The 18,221-nt window shown below is 46.3% G+C and overlaps 1 protein-coding gene across 1 annotated transcript in view; it reads left to right on the top strand.

Annotated features, from left to right (window-relative positions):
* RFX2 (regulatory factor X2) overlaps positions 1-18,221 on the top strand; it is a 60,643-nt gene that overhangs the window by 18,281 nt on the left and 24,141 nt on the right. The window contains exons 5-6 of the mRNA XM_008050419.2: positions 1,162-1,423; positions 17,504-17,578. Of these exons, the coding sequence (XP_008048610.1) occupies positions 1,162-1,423; positions 17,504-17,578 (337 nt within the window). The remainder of the gene's footprint in view (positions 1-1,161; positions 1,424-17,503; positions 17,579-18,221) is intronic.

Raw genomic sequence — 18,221 nt, 5'->3', positions numbered from 1 at the left:
TGGCCACTGCACTCCAGTCTGGGCGACAGAGTGAGACTCCAACTCAAAAGAAAAAAAACAAAACAAAACCCAGAGACTGACATTGGGCAATACTGTTAACTGGTCTGCAAACCTTGTTAGTTCCACAAGCCTTTCCCAGTTGTGTGTGTGTGTGCTTACAGGTTTATGTGTGCACAATATTTCCATGCTTAGATTTGTATAACCACATCACAATAAGACAGAGAATGGGTTCATCTCCAAAAGAACTCTTCTATCTCCACAAAGGCCCTCGCTCATGTGATCCATTTATCCACTGAGAATTTTTATTGTATTGTATTTATTTCATTTCATTTCATTTATTTTTTAGAGAAGGGTCTCATGCTCTTACCTAGGCTGGAGTGCAGTGGCACGATCACAGCTCACTGCAACTTCGAATTCCTGGGATCAAGCACCTCAGCCTCAGCCTCCCAAGTAGCTGGGATTATAGGCATGCACCACCACGTCCAGCTAATTTTTTATTTTTTATTTATTGTTATTTATTTATTTTTGAGTTGGAGTCTCACTCCTTTGCCCAGGCTGGAGTGCAGTGGCATGCACGTTCACGGCCACCCCAGTTTTGAGGTGCCGGGCTCTGGTGATCCTTCTGCCTCAGCCTTCCAAGGAACTAGAACTACAGATGCACGCTACCATGCCCGACTATTTTTTATTTTATTGTAGAGACAAGGTCTCGCCAGGTTGCCTGGGCTGGTCTCGAACCTGCGGACTCAGGCAATCCTCTCACCTCAGCCTCCCAAACTGAACCACCAAGCCTGGCCAATTTTTTATTTTTTATAGAGCCAAGGCCTTACTATGTTGCTCAGGCTAGCCTCGAACTCCTGACCTCAAGTCATCCTCCCACCTTGGCTTCCCAAAGTGCTGGGATTACAGATGTGAGCCACCACATCCGGCAGTATCCACTTAGAATTTTTTAATTGTCAGTTTTTCATTACTCAGCCTATCATCCTGAATATTTTCAGAGATGATGGCATTGAACGTTGTATGCATTTGAACTTCATACACTATGTCTGATCACTCTGTAGGCCCAGTCTCGCAGGGCTGCACTTTTTCCTTGATGCTTTGCTGGATTTTTGAAACTCATTGAAACGGGACAGGGTCCCACGGTGACTTTTCCCTTTCTGACAGACGAACAGCCTACGCCTACAACCCTGAGCCGCAGATGTACGTCCCCAGCAGTGCAGCTTCTTACTTTGAGGCTCCAGGTGGCGCTCAGGTGACCGTGGCAGCCTCGTCCCCATCAGCAGTTCCCTCCCACAGCATGGTGGGCATCACCATGGACGTCGGGGGGAACCCCATCGTCTCCAGCGCGGGAGCCTATCTCATCCATGGGGGGATGGACGGCACCAGGCATTCCCTGGCACACACCTCCCGGTCCTCACCAGCCACGGTATGTAGGGGCCTCTTGGGACCAACAGGGGGGCCGTGAGTAAGAGGCAACTGGTTGCCTGCTGTGGTCTCAGGCAGCCCATGCTGGAGGTGGGCCAGCCTCAGATGGGCCATGCGACCCTCGGCAGGTCTGTAGAGTTCTTTGAACTTCAGTTCACCATTAGCTAAAGGAGGACAGGTCATGTTTCCCAGGCTCACTCAGTGTAGTGCCTTGGAGATTCAATCGAAGTTGTTGCATGAGTAGGTAGTTGGTTCTTTTTTTGCTACTGAGTAATAGTCCATCATAATATCGCTGGTTTATTCATTCACTAGTTGAGGGACATTTGGGTGGTCTCTAGTCTGGGGCGATTACGAGTCAGCCAGTTCTTAGTACTCACATGCAGGCTTTTGTACAGACATATGTTTTCCTTTCTTTTGCTCAAATACCTACAAGTGGAATTGCTGGCTCCTACAGTGTGTGTTTAATTCTCTCAGAAACCACCCAACAATTTTTCCGAGTGGGCAGCCATTTTGCATCCCCCCCACCAACAGACAGGAGTTCCTGTTACTCCACTTTGCTGTCAGCACTCAATGATGTCAGTGTCTGTGTTTTTGAGCATTCTAATGGGTGTGTGGTGGCAACTTGCATTTTACTTACATCTACTGAGGTTAGGCAGCTTTTCTTGCACCTAGTTCCCTTTCATGGACACTCTGGTGAAGTGTCAGTTCAAGTCATTTGCTTCTTTTTTTACTGGGTTGGGTTTTTTCTTAAAGTGAGTTTTGAGAATTATATAATCTGAATACAAGTCCCATGTCAGATATGTGACTTGCAAATATTTTCTCCCAGTCTTTTAGTGTGCATTTTCATCCTCTAAAGAGTGACCTTGTCTTAAATTTTTGAAACTTTTATCAAATCTAAATGCATGTCATGCATTTGATGTCATATCTAAGAACTCTTTGCCTATTCATAGGTTGCAAAGATTTTCTCCTGTTTTCTTTTTTTTCTTTTTTCTTTTTTAAGTTGGAGTCTTACTCCATTGCCCAGGCTGGAATACAGTGGCACTCTATATGAGCCAGCAATTCCACTTGTAGGTATTTACCCAAAAGAAAGGAAAACATATGTCCATACAAAAACCTGCAGTGGCATGCTCACAGCCACCCCTGCTGGGCTCCGGCGATCCTTCCACCTCAGCCTTCCAAGCAGCCAGAACTACAGGAACGTGCTACCATGCCTGGCTAATTTTTTATTTATTGTAGAGACGAGGTCTCGCAGAGTTACCCGAGTTGGTCTCAAATCCATGGCCTCAGGCAATCCACTTGCCTCGGCCACCCAAAGTGCTGGGATTACAGGCTGAGCCACCAAACCTGGCCCTCCTGTTTTCTTTGAAAGTTTTGTAGTTTTACATTTTAGGTTTTTTACATTAAGATCTGTTTCCTTTTGAGTTAATGTTTGAATAAAATGTAAGGTTTAGGTCTAGGTTTGTTTTTTCTTTCCACAGGAAGCAATGGGTTGTTCTAGCCTCATTTGTTAAAAGAGACTATTCTTTCTCTATTGGGTTGCTTTTGCACTTTTGTCAAAAATCAACTGGCCATATATGTATAGCTCTATTTCAGGATGCTCTATTCCATTCCATTGATCTGTGTGCCTATCCCTTTGTAAATACACAGTCTTAATTGCTATAACTTTATAGTAAGTCTTTAAAAATCAACTAGAGTGGCTCCTCCTACTTTATTCTTCTTCAGTGCTGGCTATTTATATTAATTTAAAGTATTTATATAAATTTTAGATCAGTTCTCCATATCTACAAAAAACATCCTACTAGGATTTTGGTTAAATTGCATTAAATTTATAGGTCAATTTGGGGAGAATTGACATCTGTTCTGTGTTGAGTATTCCAATTCATGAGCGTAGTATGTTTTCTCCATTTATTTAGATCATCTTAGATTTTTTCCATCAGCATTTTATAATTTTTAGCATATAGATCCTGTGTGCGTTTTGTTGGATGTATACATAAGAATTCTATGTTTCCAGAGATACTGTAAATGGTACTGATTTTTTTTTTTTTTTTGAGTTGGAGTCTTACTCTATTGTCCAGACTGGAGTATAGTAGCTAATTTTTTGATTTATTGTAGAGATGAGGTCTCGCCAAGTTGTCCAGGCTGTTCTCGAACCTGTGAGCTCAGGTAATCCTCTCACCTAGGCCTCCCAAAGTGCTGGGATTACAGGCTTCGGCCACTGTGCCCAGCCTAGTATTGATTTTTTTTTTTTTTTTGAGTTGGAGTCTCACTCTGTCGCCCAGACTGGAGTGCAGTGGCCGCTCCCGGCCACCGCAGCCTCAACCTGCTGGGCTCCAGGGATCCTTCTGCTTCAGCCTTCCGAGTAGCCGGAATTACAGGTGCACGCTACCACACCCGGCTCATTTTTTGATTTATTGTAGAGATGAGGTCTTGCTGCTCAGGCGGGTCTCGAACCCGCGGACTCAGGCAATCCACTCATCTCAGCCTCCCAAAGGCGCGGGATTACAGGCTGAGCCACCGAGCCCGGCATAGTATTGATTTTTAAATTTATGTTTCTAACTGTTCATCGCAAGGGTATGAAAATCTAATTGATTTTTGGCTGTTAACTTTGTATCCTGCAACCTTGCTGAACTTACTTTTTAGTTCTAGAAGTTTTTTGTTGTCTGCAAATATAACAGCTGTATTTCTTTTCTTTTTTTTTTTTTTGAATAGGAGTCTTACTCTGTCACCCAGGCTAGAGTGCAGTGGCATGCTCACGGCCACCGTACAGCCTCCAAAGTAGATGGAACTACAGGCGTACGCCCAGCTAATTTTTTAATTTATTGTAGAGATGAGGTCTCACCAAGTTGCCCAGGCTGGTCTCAAACCCCTAGACTCAGGCAATCCTCTTGCCTCTGCTCCCAAAGTGCTGTAATTATAGGCATGAACCACTGTGCCTGACTTTTTTTTTTTTTTAGAGAGAGTCTCATTCTGTCACCCATCCTGGAGTGCAGCAGTGTGATCATAGCTAACTGCAGCCTCAACCTCCTGGACTCAAGCAATCCTCCCATCTTAGCCTCCCAAGTAGCTGGGACTACAGATGCACACTGCCAACCTGGCTAATTTTTAAATATTTTAGAAAGATAGTCTCACTATGTTGCCCAGGCTGGTCTCAAACTCCTGGGCTCAAGCAATACTCCTACCTTGGCCTCCCAAAGTCCTGGGATTGCAAGTGTGACCCACCATACCCAGCTCCAATATGAAATTTTAAAATTTATTTTCTTGCCTTTTAGCACTGGCTACAACTTCTAGTGCAATGTTAAAATCAGGGTGGCAAGAATGGGCATCCTTGCCTTCCTCTCAATCTTAGTGGAAGATCCTTCAGTCTTTTACTGCTGTGAGTCAGCTGTAGGTTTTTCATAAATGCCCTTTGTCAGGCTGAGGACGTTCCTTTCTGTTCCTAGTTTCCTGGGGGTCTTTATCAGAAATATTAAGTGTTGAATTCTGTCAAATGTGTTTTCTTCTTTGATGTGATCCTATGTTTTTTCTTTAGGCTGTTAATATGATCAATTACATTGATTGGTTTTCAATTAGATGATAACTTCTTGCTTTGGTGTGGGACTAATCTCCTGAAATAGAAGGTAATGGTCTAGCCTTGGCCTTGTTTTCTGATCCTGGTGTGTTTTGGAGTCACCCTGACATCAGAGAGACCTCTGAGTCTTGCAGTCATCCTTTCATCTCAAGTGGCCCTCAGAACCCAGCTCTGAGGACTGCCATGGGGTCCCTCCCCCCTCTTTCCTGGAGAGAAGTCACTTGCCTCCTGGAGGCTGTGACATCACGGGGCAGTGCTTGCTGCTCTATCCCAGGCCCACTTAGTGCCACTGGCACCCCCAGGACTGGGCAGTTAGAGACCAGACATACTTTCCCCCCACGGGACTGACTGGGTGGAATAAGGGTTAGAGTTGTTATTGGTCAGAAAACTTGCCTTATGGACTATGTGGATTTTCACTAGTATGCCAGGTTCAGCTTGAGCAAACCAAATAAACTTGGATCACAAGTCACAAATTTGATGAGAAATGGCAGTGTTCTCTGTGGCTCATTTTGTTGCACGTGAACATGATGCTCAGACCCTGGCCACCCACTATGTTTCATTGTCTGGGTTGCTTTGGAAGAATTGAATTTTTAAATTGACTAGAAATCCATGAATGGGCTGTTTTCTTGCGTGCACACACACACACACACACACACACACACACACACGCTCTCTGCCACCAGCACCAGGGAGACAGGATCTTGGATGGGAATCTGACTTCTGACTTCTGCCTGCTCTGTTGTTTCTTGGCTTGTCTTTGGTATAAGAACTTCTCACAAGGATGCCACAGAAATTTGAGGGACTTTCCAGGAGCCAAGAACAGGAACGGCCCTGAGATCGCAGCAGAAATACGGCTGCTAGACCCAACATTTGACATCTGCTCGTTTGTTTATGTTAGGATTTTGTTTCCTGGGACTTAAGTTAGTCCTGAAAACAGAGCATGAAAACCAAAGCAAAACCTTACAGCCTCAGCAAGTAGTTTCAGCCTCTTGGTGACAAATTTTCCTGAGTTGTTATTTCCACTTAAAATTTCACCAATATTATAAATCTTAAAAGTTAGTTGCCAGAATGGTTCCTTTTTGATAAAGACTTTTTCTGATGTGCCTTTTTTTCACTAAATTAAGAGGTTTGCTCTTGTAGTTTCAACCTGGGTGGAGCCTTCTTTTTTGCCCTTTGGGTCATGACTGGGACACTGAAGGTCCCTGGGGGGGCACACAAGGAAGAGACCCCTCTACCCTGGAAGCTGCCCTCTGAGGGCCCTTCCTCTGCTGAGAAAAGAGGACTGCTTGAGGTCCTGCTTGAAAACAGCGGGCACTGATGAAAGCAAAAGGTCTGCCAGATTTTTGTTTTGGGGGAGGGGGGTTGAGTTGGAGTCTCACTCTGTCACCCAGGCTGGAGGACAGTGGCATGCTCCCTGCCACCGCAGCCTCGGCCTGCTGGGCTCTGGCAATCCTTCCGTCTCAGCCTTCCAAGTAGCCGGAACTACAGGCGCGTGCTACCACGCTCGGCTAATTTTTGATTTATTGTAGAGACGAGGTCTCACCAAGTTGCCCAGGCTAGTCTCGAACCTTCAGGCTCAGGCAGTCCTCTCACCTCGGCCTCCCAAAGTGCTGGAATTACAGGCTGAGCCACCGAGCCCGGCCCGGATTTTTAAAATAAGAAAAATCCAACATTCTGTCCACGAGGCGGAGAATGTCATTGCAGTATCTCGTCAGGGCATCCGGATCCAGCCTGACGAAAGATGACTTTTGGGTCAAGTTCACATCTGAGCGGTGTCTCTCTGAGCTCTCTTCTACATTAGTGCCCTGACCCATGTTACAGACACTGGGAACAGAGGCTGGGGGTGAAGGAGGGAAGGGTCTGCCTTACAGACTTGCTTCAGGCCTCCAAATGTGGAGCCCATGATCACACCCTCCACAGAGGCCGGAAGGGTGTGTGCTTCACCTTGGAGAGAATTCTCATCTCTCTCTGGTTCTGTTCAGCTGCAAAAAGAGCTTCTGTAAATTCAATTAGCCAGGCAGGAGGCGCACACCTGTAGTCCCAGCTACTCAGAAGGCCGAGGCAGGGGAATCGCTTGAGGTCAGGAGTTTGAGACCAGCCTGTGCAACATAATGAGACCCCATCTCTACCAAAAAATGTAAAAATGAACTGGGCATGGTGGCACACACTATAGATAGTCCCAGCTACCCAGGAGACCGAGGCGGGAGGAGCTCTTGAGCTCAGAAGGTCAAGATTGCAATGAGCCATGATCATGCCACGGCACTCTAGTCTGGTCAAGAGAGGGGGCATTCCAAGACGGCCACCATGGAGCAGCAGATCAGCGCCGCTCTCATCTAGCAGACCTCATTTCTACTGGCATTATCAGAAACACAGCTCCTGTTTAAAAACTCAGACAAGCATCTTGTCCTTGACCGCCAGCATACAGCAGAACAAAAGCAACAAGTTTTGTATCCTTTCCTCAACACGCAAGAAGACGACAGGCAGTGGCTCCGATCAGATGTGTCCAGAAGTTTCCTGTTTCCAACCGTGCTGAGTCGTGCAGGGAGGAGCCCGAGCACGCCCTCCGCCTCCTGGGGGTGACCTGACTTCCCACGTTTGCCCCTTCCTGGCGGCCTACGGGGCTGGTGGCCTCCGCACAGCCTCAAAGCTCACAGCAGAATTGTCCCTTACGCATGTCTCTTCCGTGGCCTGGGTCTTGGTGAGTCAGTCGGGCCTTCTCCTTACCGTGAGCCTGCACATCGGAGAGCTCTGTCCACCTAACACAACAGATCACCGCAAGCAAACACGTGACAGTCATTGCACGTCCCAGCGGCCCGCCTTTGATGCATTTAAGGTGCTGTCTGATGACGGGATCTGTCAACAACACGTCTGCTTTTCCTCTCACTAAAATATTCATCATCGCTTTTTAAAAACTTACTAGACCGTCAAGTTTTAAGTTTGCTACATTTGTTAATGATTGACGAGCCAATGTTGACACATTATTGTTGGCGAGAGTCCAAGTCTGCTTAGGGTTCACGTTCTGTGGATGTAGGATGATATCCCTTTTGAAGCTGGTTTTGCATTTTTTATTTTTTGCAAATGTGGGAACAGCACCCAGGTTTACACTCAAGAGTATCCCTTTGGAAGATGTCTTGATGTTTTAGTCCCTGGTTTGCATTTAGTGACAAAATTAAAGGCTGTCCCAAGAAAGCACTATTTTGAACTTATTCCGAAGCATCTCAGTGATTCTACCAGAGAAGTCATCATTTTTTCTCTGAAGTGACATAAACTCACTTGAAAAACTATCAAGGGCAACTGTGGACAAGTGGATCATTGATCAGACACCAGCCAGTCTCCCAGTTGTTGATCATTTTTTATTCTCCCGCTGTGTTCTTTGACGGCTCCGTAAGCAAAATGACCACCGTGTGTCCAGAAAAAGGACATTCATGAGACAACTGCTCACATCTGATAAGGACCGTGGGCTGGTGGTAGCGTGAGTAGATCTGTAAGAACTGGTCCACAAACGATCGAGTGACAGGCGCAAGAAGCAGAACTGAATCTAGTAGGCTGAAGAAGAAAAGTTAAGGCAAGCGAAAGGAGCGACAGCCATGAATTCCCCTGCCACGTGGAGGGGGGTCCGACACATGATCTAAATGCCCATCCCCCGCTGCCAGCCTCTGAGCCCCACTGGTCTCTTCCTACCTGGACCTTTGGGCCTTTCCTGTTGCCTGGCCTAATTCTATGATGTGTCGCTCTGCCCTCAAAATTCCAATCAGTCCACTTTTCTTCTTCTAAAACAACCTGCTTTCTTCATGCAGGCCCCAAAGGGTCATTCTTCATAAGACCCTTTAAGTCTCATTTGCTCCTCCTATGGTCACGTATCTACATTCTAGCTTAGAACACAGGGTGACGCGTAGCAGGTGAAAAGTGTCCCCTCTGTCTCCCATCTCCACTTGTGGGTTTTCAGGGAATGTCACTAACCCCTCCTCCCACCTTGGCCACTTCTAGCCCCCAGGAGGCATGGCCCCGTAGCAGATTTTGACAAACGCAGCCTGGAGATGTGGGTGTCACCATAGCTGACCCTTTGCAGGGGCGACCCCTCTCTAGAAGGTTCTTTTACTGAAGTTATCTAAGTGGAATGTCAGTATTGACAGGCACTAATGAACTCAGAGGAAGAGAAATCCCTACCCTCCCTTTGCAGTGACACAGTGTGCTCCCTACAACCAAGGTCAAGGTCCAAGTGCAGTCCTTGGTCAAGTAGCTTCCTGCCAGATTGTTACATGAAAAGGAACAGAGTATCTGAGTCACTGGCTATAGTCCCAGCTACTCGGGAGGCTGAGGCAGAAGGATCACCTGAGCCCAAGAGGTTGAGGCTGCAGTGAGCTGTGATCATGCTACTGCACTCCAGCCTGGGTGACAGAGTGGAATCCAACTCAAACACACACACACAAACAAACTTGTCTTTTCTCTGCTATTTCTCTCTCTCTCTTTCTCCCCCCCCCCCCCTTCTCTCTCTCTCTCTCTCTCTCTCTGTAAGAGACAGGGTCTGGCTATGTCTCCCAGGTTGGAGTACACCCGATTATAGCTCACTGAGCCTGGAACTCCTAGGCTCAAGTGATCCACCTGCCTCAGCCTCCCAAGTAGCATGCCGGGCTGAGACACTGTGTCTCTGATTAGAAATTTTCACATATTTTCTCTTCTCTCCTCCAAGGAGTACTTAAAGCATAGTATCATTTTCCCCATGCCTTCTGTTACTAATTTGTGCAAAAGAAAAAAAATGATATTAGGTCAATAAAAAGGAAAGTCTGATGCATTGCACAAAATCCAAAATAAAGATGAAGCTTCTAGTAAGTCAAGAAATAGATGCACACACATATAGGGACAAGGGGGATGCCCCAACATGAAATTTATTAATAAAAAATTGTCTTTATTCTTACATGTTGAAACTTCAGTCACCTTTAAAGTCCTCTCCATGTGATGCAATACACCTATTGAGCCACTTTTTCCACAACTCAAAAGTTTTTGAATTCATCAATTTTGATGCTTTTTAGTGTTTCTGCTGTTTTTTTGTTTCATCTCTTCCACATCAGAAAAATGTTTCCCTTTGAGGCCTTTTTATTTTATTTTATTTTATTTATTTTTTTGAGTTGGAATCTCACTCTGTCGCCCAGACTAGAGTGCAGTGGCACGCTCCCGGCCACCGCAACCTCGACCTGCTGGGCTCCGGCGATCCTTCTGCCTCAGCCTTCCAAGTAGCCGGAACACAGGCATGCGCTACCATGCCCGGCTAATTTTTGATTTATTGTAGAGATGAGGTCTCGCCAAGTTGCCCACTCTGGTCTCAAGCCCGCGGGTTCAGGCAGTCCACTCACCTAAGCCTCCCAAAGTGCTAGGATTACAGACTGAGCCACCGAGCCCGGCCGAGGACTTTTTAAATCAGGGAAAGAAAAAAAAGTTGCTGGGTGAATAAGGAGGGTGAATACGGAGGGTGAGGTACAGGGGTGATACCGTTTGGGTCAAAAACAACTCCAGGTGGGCAAGCGGCTTGGAAATCACCCATCATGAAATGGGCAAATGCGTTGAAAGAATCTCCAAAAAAATTCACGGAAGCCAAATGCAGCCTCTCACAACGCTAGCTGATGCTGATGGGTTCCTAGAACACTTACCTAGTGGGGGAAGCCTGGACTACAAGGGGCCTGCCCTCCAAAAACAATTTTTTGGGGGTATACATACACAGACGTGTATGTATGCATACACCGTGTGTGTGTGTGTGTGTGTGTGTGTGTGTGTGTGTGTGTGTGTGTGTGTGTGTTAGACGCAAATCTATATGATGCTCAGATGTGAAGAGAACCACCAGGAGATGGAAACACCGAAATTATTTCAGGGAACGTTGTCCTCCCGGGGATGCCGCCGCTGGTTTGGGTCCTTGACTCTTCCATGCTGTTTGATGTGTGGTCCTGCTTGCGCGTAGCCTTTGGTAACAATGTTTAAGATAACAGAGAATCCAAGCCCCGCGGTCCAGTGGCTCACGCCTGTCGTCCCAGCACTTTGGGAGGCCGAGGGGGGCGGATCGTTTGAGCTCGGGAACTCGAGACCAGCCTGGGCAGCATAGCAAGACCCTGTCTCCACACACACACACACGCACATTTATTAAAAACTAAGAAAAACGTCAAAACTAGACTCCACCCCAGTGGAAAACGCACTTAAAATTTTAGGCATCTTTAAGGATTCAACAGTAACTTCCCCAGCCGCTCGGAGGACGGATCGCGGCGTTTGCACCTGCGCCGTGAGAAGCACGTCGGTCGCTCAGGAAGCCGCCGCCTCGCGTCCAAGGGCGGGGCGCGGCTTTCCGGGGGTCCTGGACACGCCCCCGCGCCGGGCTGGGCAGGTGGCGCCGCGGCGCCCTCTGCCGGACGCGCCCGGCGCTGCGCCCTCGCCCGGCCCGCCGTCCTCCCCAGCCTCCGGCCTCGGGGCTTTACCGGGGACCCGCTGGGAGGCTCCACCGTGCAGTGACTTAATTCTCTTGAAAGTCCGTGGGCTTTTTCAAGCCTTACCTTACAGCTTGGGGTTTTGGAGATGATACAAATGCAAATCTCATTTTGTCTTTTCCCCCAACATTCACAAACCCAGGAATTTTAGCGGTCACTTTTTTGGTTTTGAGTCGTGGTCTCACTCCTTCGCCGGCTGGAGTGCATTGTAGTGGCACGCCCATGGCCACCCCAGCGCTGACCTGCTGGGCTCCGGCGATCCTTCCGCCTCAGCCTTCCAAGCAGCCGGAACTACAGGTGCGTGCTACCACGCCCGGGGAGTTTTTGATTTATTGTAGACACACGCGGTCTCGCCAAGTTGCCCGGGCTGGTCTCGAACCCGTGGACTCAGGGAATCTACGCGCCTCGGCCTCCCAAAGTGCTGGGATGACAGGCTTGAGCCACTGCGCCCCGCCTAGTGGTCACTCTTACGTGTGGTGTCCCCAGAACCCTTTCGGGGGCCCACGAGGTCAAAGCTATTTTAATAGTAACACTCAGTCATTAATTGCCTCTTGCCCTGTGTTGATGTTTGCACTGATTATGCAGAATCAACACGGTTCAAACAGTTGAGCCTTAGCACAAGTCAAGGCAGAGGGATCGAGGCTCAGGCAGGAGGATTGCTTGAGGTCAGGAGTGTGAGGCCAGCCTGGGCGACATAGAGAGACCCCATCTCTACTAAAAATAAAAAATTAGCTGGGCCTGGTGGTGCATGCCTCTAGTCCTAGCTACTCCGAAGGCTGAGACAGGAGGATTACTTGAGCCCAAGAGTTCATGAGTACAGTGAGCTATGTACCCCAGCCTGGGCGACAGTGAGACCAAAAAAAGGCAGAGGCATCAAGTTGTCCTAGAAGTCACAAGCACTCACACTTAAAGAATTTTTTTTTTTTTTTTTGCCCCACGCGGTGGCTCACACCTGTAATCCCAGCACTTTGGGAGGCCGATGCAAGAGGACTGCCTGGGCCCAGAGTTCAAGACCAGCCTGGACAACTTGACAAGACCTCATCTCTACAATAAATCAAAAAATTAGCTGGGGGTGGTGGTGCGTGCCTGTGGTTCCAAGTACTTGGAAGGCTGAGGTAGAAGGATTTCCTGTGCCCAGCAGGTCAAGGCTACGGTGGCTGTGAGCAGGTCTCTGCCCTCCAGCCTGGGCAGCAGAGTGAGACTCCAACTCAAAAAAAAACTTTTTAAAAAAAAAAAAGGTTTTTTAAACAAGAGAGAGAAAAAAAAAAATCCTAGTTTTATTAAAGAATGTCCTGATGAAGCAGTAGCAATTATTTATTCTTTTGAACTTCAATCATTGAATATACCTCTCTTCATTATTCTGTATGATGAACTGGGAAATCTACCAAAGTATGAGATCGTCTCCAGGAAAAGCTTGATGCGCTTGTTTGAGTTGTGGGCAGAACTAGTCAGTGTTTTCATAAAATTCCACTTTTGCTTGAAAAAATGGCAAACCGTGATTATTCAGGATCAGGTATTTGGCAGACATTTTCTCAAAAATGAACAAAGTAAGCCTGACATACTACAGAAGACAGCAAGTAGGTTTTTGTTGCCAATGATAAAATTCAAGTTTTCAAACAAAAATAATGAGAATTTTGGAAAACTTGAGTCTGCTACCAGGAACCGGACAACTTCTCAATAGAAGTTGTCAATAACTCAATAACTTTTCTGGCTGGGTAGGGTAGCTCACACCTATAATCCTAGCACTTTTGGAGACTGAGGTAGATGGATTGCCTAGATGGACTGAGGTAGATGAATTGCCAGGAGAATTGTTTGAGCCCAGGAATTTGAAACCAGCCAGGGCAGCATAGTGAGACCTTGTCTCTGCAAAAAAAATTAAAAAATTAACAGCATGGTGGCTCATGCCTGTAGTTCCAGCTACTCAGGAGGCTGCAGCGGGAGGATTGCCTGAGCCCAGGAGTTCAAGGTTGCAATGAGCTATAATCACGCCACTGCACTCCAGCTTTGGTGACAGAGCAAGACTCTGACTCGAAAACATAAATAAAATAAACAAAATAAGTCTTCTGATGAGCTTGGTTGTAACATTAACAAATGTGATTTCTTGATACTGTTTAATGAAATACATCAATGTTTGAAAAACATTGTGAACCCATATTTTCCAAGTGACCAATGAATGCTGTTACAAAACTATACCGATCTGTAAGAGATTCATTCAAATTGCAAGAGAGACTAATATATATTTAAATTAGTTCTATTTATTTATTTCCTTTCTTCTCCTCCTTCTTCTTTTGAGTTGGATTCTCACTCTCGTCCTGGCTGGAGTGCAGCCTGGCAACCACTAATCTGCTTTCTGTCTCTGTAGATTTGCTTGTTCTGGGCATTTCATATAAATGGAATCCTGTGTTATGTGGTCGTTTGTGACAGGCTCTTCCATATACTTGTTTTCAAAACTCATCTATTGTGTCACGTTTCAGTGCTTCATTCCTTTTTGTGGCTAAATAATATTCCAGTGTTATGGGTGAACCACATTTTGTTGATCCATATGTCAATGGAAACTTGGATTTTTCCACTTTTTGGCACATTGAGTATGTGGTTTCACTGCCTTCTGGCCTCCATGGTTTCTGATTAAAAATCAGCTGTTACTCTTATTAGGGAATCCCTTGTTTGTGAGGTATTGCTTTGCTCTTATTGCCCTCAGGGTTCTCTCTTCATCTTTGTCTTTCAATAGTTTGATCATAATGTATCTTGCTGTGAGTTTCTGGAGTTAATACTACTTGAGGTTCATTGAGATTTTTGAATGTGTAGGTTTAGTTCTTTCATCAAGCGTGGACATCTTTAGCCTTCATAAATTTCTTCTTCAATTCCACCTTCATCCTCTTTCTCTCTCTCCTCTCCTGGGACTCCAGTGTGTGTTTGGTGGTGTGCTTAATGGCATCCCTGGATTTCTTAGGCTCAGCTCATTTTTCTTCATTCTTTCTCTTTCTGCTTCTCAAACTGAGTGATCTCAAGTGACCCATCTTCAAGTTCCCTGATTCTTTCCTCTGCCTCCTCAAATCTGCTGTTGAAACTCTACTAGTGATTTTTTTTTAATTTCAGTTATTGTACTTTCAACTCTAGAATTTCTATTTGGGTCCACTTTACAATCCTGTCTCCTTATTGATATTTCTGTTTGGTGAGACATTTTTTACATAGTTGATTTAAACACTTTGTATCATAAATCCAGCGTCTGGGCTTTCTCAGGGACAGTTCTGTTTCTTTCACTTTTGTGTGTGTAGTTGAGTCATACTTTCTCATTTGTTTGCATGCCTCATTTTTTTTGTAGAAAACTGGATATTTTAAATGTTATAATGTGGCAACTCTGGATATCAAGTTCTTCCTTCACCCCCAGGGTTTGTTGTTGCTGCTAATAGTTGTTGTTGACTATTTTTTTAACGACCTTCTCAACTAATTTTGTAAAATCTGTATACTTTGTCATGTGTGGCACTGAAATCCCTATTGGTCTAGTGTAGTGGTCAGCTAGTGATTGGACAGGGGTTTCCTTAAAAATGTCCAAGTTTTGGCTGCTTTTTCTTGATTAAGGATTCACCTGGTTGCTATAGCATTGTTATGAGTTCCCAGAATTTAGATAAGGTTGATTCTGATTGTTTTTGCTTATGTGTCCACTGCTCCAGTGAAGGGATGGATTTCGGAGTCCCCTAATCTGCCATTTTCACTGATGTTACCTCAAGACTAATGGATATCCATGTAATGAGTACGAAAAACTCATTGATGTAGTTTTAGATTCCACACGGCAGCTTACTTTTACAAAACCACCAATTGTCATGTGTTGGTGTAGTATCAGAGAAAAACAGCCACAATTACCTAAACAGGTAGAGACAGGGTCTTGCCATGTTGCCCTGGCTCGTCTTGATCTCCTGGCCTCAAGTGATCCTCCCACCTCGGCCTCCCAAAGTGCTGGGATTACAAGCATGAGCCATTGTACCTGACCTAAAAAAGCTATTAAAACACTGCTCCTTTACTGACTATATATTTGTGGGAGACTAGATTTTTTCATATGCCCTAATTAAAACAGCATATGGTAATAGATGGGAATACAATAACATATGCTTAGATCCCAGTGACTTTGTAAAGACATTAAAAAAAATTAGACTCTAACTTTTTTGAATTTGGAAAATGTAGCTGTTCTTCACTTAAAAGTATTATATTAACCTATAATGGATTCGTTCTTTTTATTTATTTATTTATTTATTTTTGGAGTTGGAGTCTCACTCCTTTGCCTAGGCTGGAGTGCAGTGGCATGCACGCTCACGGCCACCCCAGCCTTGGCCTGCTGGGCTCCAGCGATCCTTCCAAGTAGCCTGAACTACAGGTGCATGCTACCACGCCTGACTATTTTTTATTTTATCGTAGAGATGAGGTCTTGCCAAGTTTCCCGAACTGGTCTCGAACCCTCAGGCTTAGGTAATCCACTCGCCTCGGCCTCCCAAAGTGCTGGGATGGCAGGCTGAGCCACCGAGCCCAGCCGGATTTGTTCTTTTAATGAATTAATACATAGATTTTAAAATTTTTTCATTTTAATATTAATATGGAAAATATCAATAGATTTAATTCTTAAAAACAAAACCTCTTTTTGGGGGGAGGTCTCAAAAATTGTTGATGGCGTGAGGGGTTATTGGACCAAATGCTTGAGACCCGCCATGTTGGAGAGATGGTGTCTTCTCTCCCTTTCCTATTTGCTGGGGATGGAGACAAGGCCCTCCAAGAACGGGGCAGACTTCAGAGTCATGCAGTCTCATCGCAGGCACCCATTAGGTAGGCAGCGATCCATGCGCCGCAGAGTAGGCAACCTCACCTGCACCCCGGAGCTGAGAGATGGGACAGGTATCCTGACCTCCCTCCCCCTGGTCCTCCCCTGCACCTTCTGCTTTTCTGAAAGGGGACACCGACGTCCTCTTCGGCCAGAGTGAGCGTGGATTATGAGAGAGAAGAGAACCATGTGGTCTGAGAGGCCATGGGAGAAGCGATCACACGCTCATACTTGAACTTGGCTCTGGGGAACCTGGGCTCTGGATGACATACTCCACCTGCTTTATGCAGAAGTGCCGTTGAAGTCGCAGCCCTCCTTGGTGCTTGAGGAAAGGAGGATTGTACTGTAGGTGGCTTCCTTCTGTGACAGCTCTCTGGCCATCAGGGTGGGCTCAGCACATTGTAAATTTCTGTTCTCCCACGTTCAAGTTCAGGTCAGATTTGACCCATACAAATACAGTGACAGCCACACCCAGCCGGGTGCTTCCTCCTTTGCACAGACCAGCTGCCTACCTCTCCTCTCCACCTTTGACAGGTCTTTTAGGGCCCAACTCAAAAGCCCCCTTCCTCCAGGAAGACCTGCCGTTAGCTACCCTGGCATTCTGTTCCAGGACTCTGGTGTCTTTTCCACACAACCCTCTTTGCACACTTCATACATGTTCAGGAGCTGATCTCCATGACCGTGACCGTAGCCAGTGGCCCAGAGTCTGATACCTCCCAATGGCAGGGTCTGTCTTTGGCCTCTTTGGTGTTCCCTGAAGCATCCAGCAGTGGGGAGACCCTGGGCTTTGTGATGGGAAGGACTGGCCAGGAGTCAAGGCCACCATCTGTCCTTGACCTTGGTCCCCGATTCCCCCTGGCAACAGATGTGGTGGGGAGAGGAGCGGGTGACACTTGAATTCATGCAGCAACTGCACATTAACATGTCACATGCATGTGCACATGCGTATGTCATGTTAAAACTCAGTGGCGAGTATCTATAATAGGACTTCATTCTGCTGCTTGCGCTGGACGGGCTCTGGACTCCTTTGCATGTGACAGAGTGACACTCCCTGCCCCGGCTTTAACACACAGCTTAACTTCACCACCTACCTTGCCTGCGTGAGCCTCGGTTTTATTTGTAGGAGCTTGAATCATTATTTGGATATTAATAAAAACAAATCTTGGCTGATGCTAACATCTGATTTCCTTTTTTTTTTTCCATTTTGTTTTGTTTTGTTTCTGCACACATTTTCTTTAGCTTGAAATGGCGATTGAAAACCTCCAAAAAAGCGAAGGAGTCACCTCACACAAAAGCGGTTTACTCAACAGCCATGTAAGTGTGTGTCTGACTGGCCACCCACCCCTGCTCTGCTTGTAACCTGCACAGATATTTTCAAACAAATGGAGACAACACCACGATCCCTTTACAGTGTTGAAAGCGGTAGGGGAAAGCCAACCTAGAATTCGACATCCTGCAAAAATATCCATCCACAGTGAAGGGATAGGCCAGGCATGGTGGCGCACGCCTGTAATCCCAGCACTTTGTAAGGCTGAAGCAGGAGGATTTCTTAAGCCCAGGAGTTTGAGACCAGCCTGGGCAATATAACGAGACCCTGTCTCTCCAACAAATCAAAAACCTAGCCAGGCTTGGTGGTACACGCCTGTAGTCTCAGCTATTCGGGAGGCTGAGGCAGAAGGAGCGCTTGAGCGTAGGATGTTGAGGCTGCAATGAGCCGTGATCATGTCACTGTACTCCAGGCTGGGTGACAGAGTGAGACCCTGTCTTTTGGAGAAATCGATTCTCTATTTATAAAAGATAGATCATGGCCGGGCTCTATGGCTCAGCCTGTAATCCCAGCACTTTGGGAGGCCGAGGTGAGTGGATTGTCTGAGTCCGCGGGTTCGAGACTCGCCCGGGCAACTTGGTGAGACCTCATCTCTACAATAAATCAAAAACTAGCCGGGCGTGGTAGCGC

Source organism: Carlito syrichta, unplaced genomic scaffold (assembly GCF_000164805.1).
Source record: "Carlito syrichta isolate Samal-C Ts95f unplaced genomic scaffold, Tarsius_syrichta-2.0.1 Scaffold145391, whole genome shotgun sequence".
NCBI classification, from domain to species: Eukaryota; Metazoa; Chordata; class Mammalia; order Primates; family Tarsiidae; genus Carlito; species Carlito syrichta.
The sequence above is the reverse complement of the archived record's forward strand: the minus strand, read 5'-3'. Positions and strand labels throughout refer to the sequence as shown.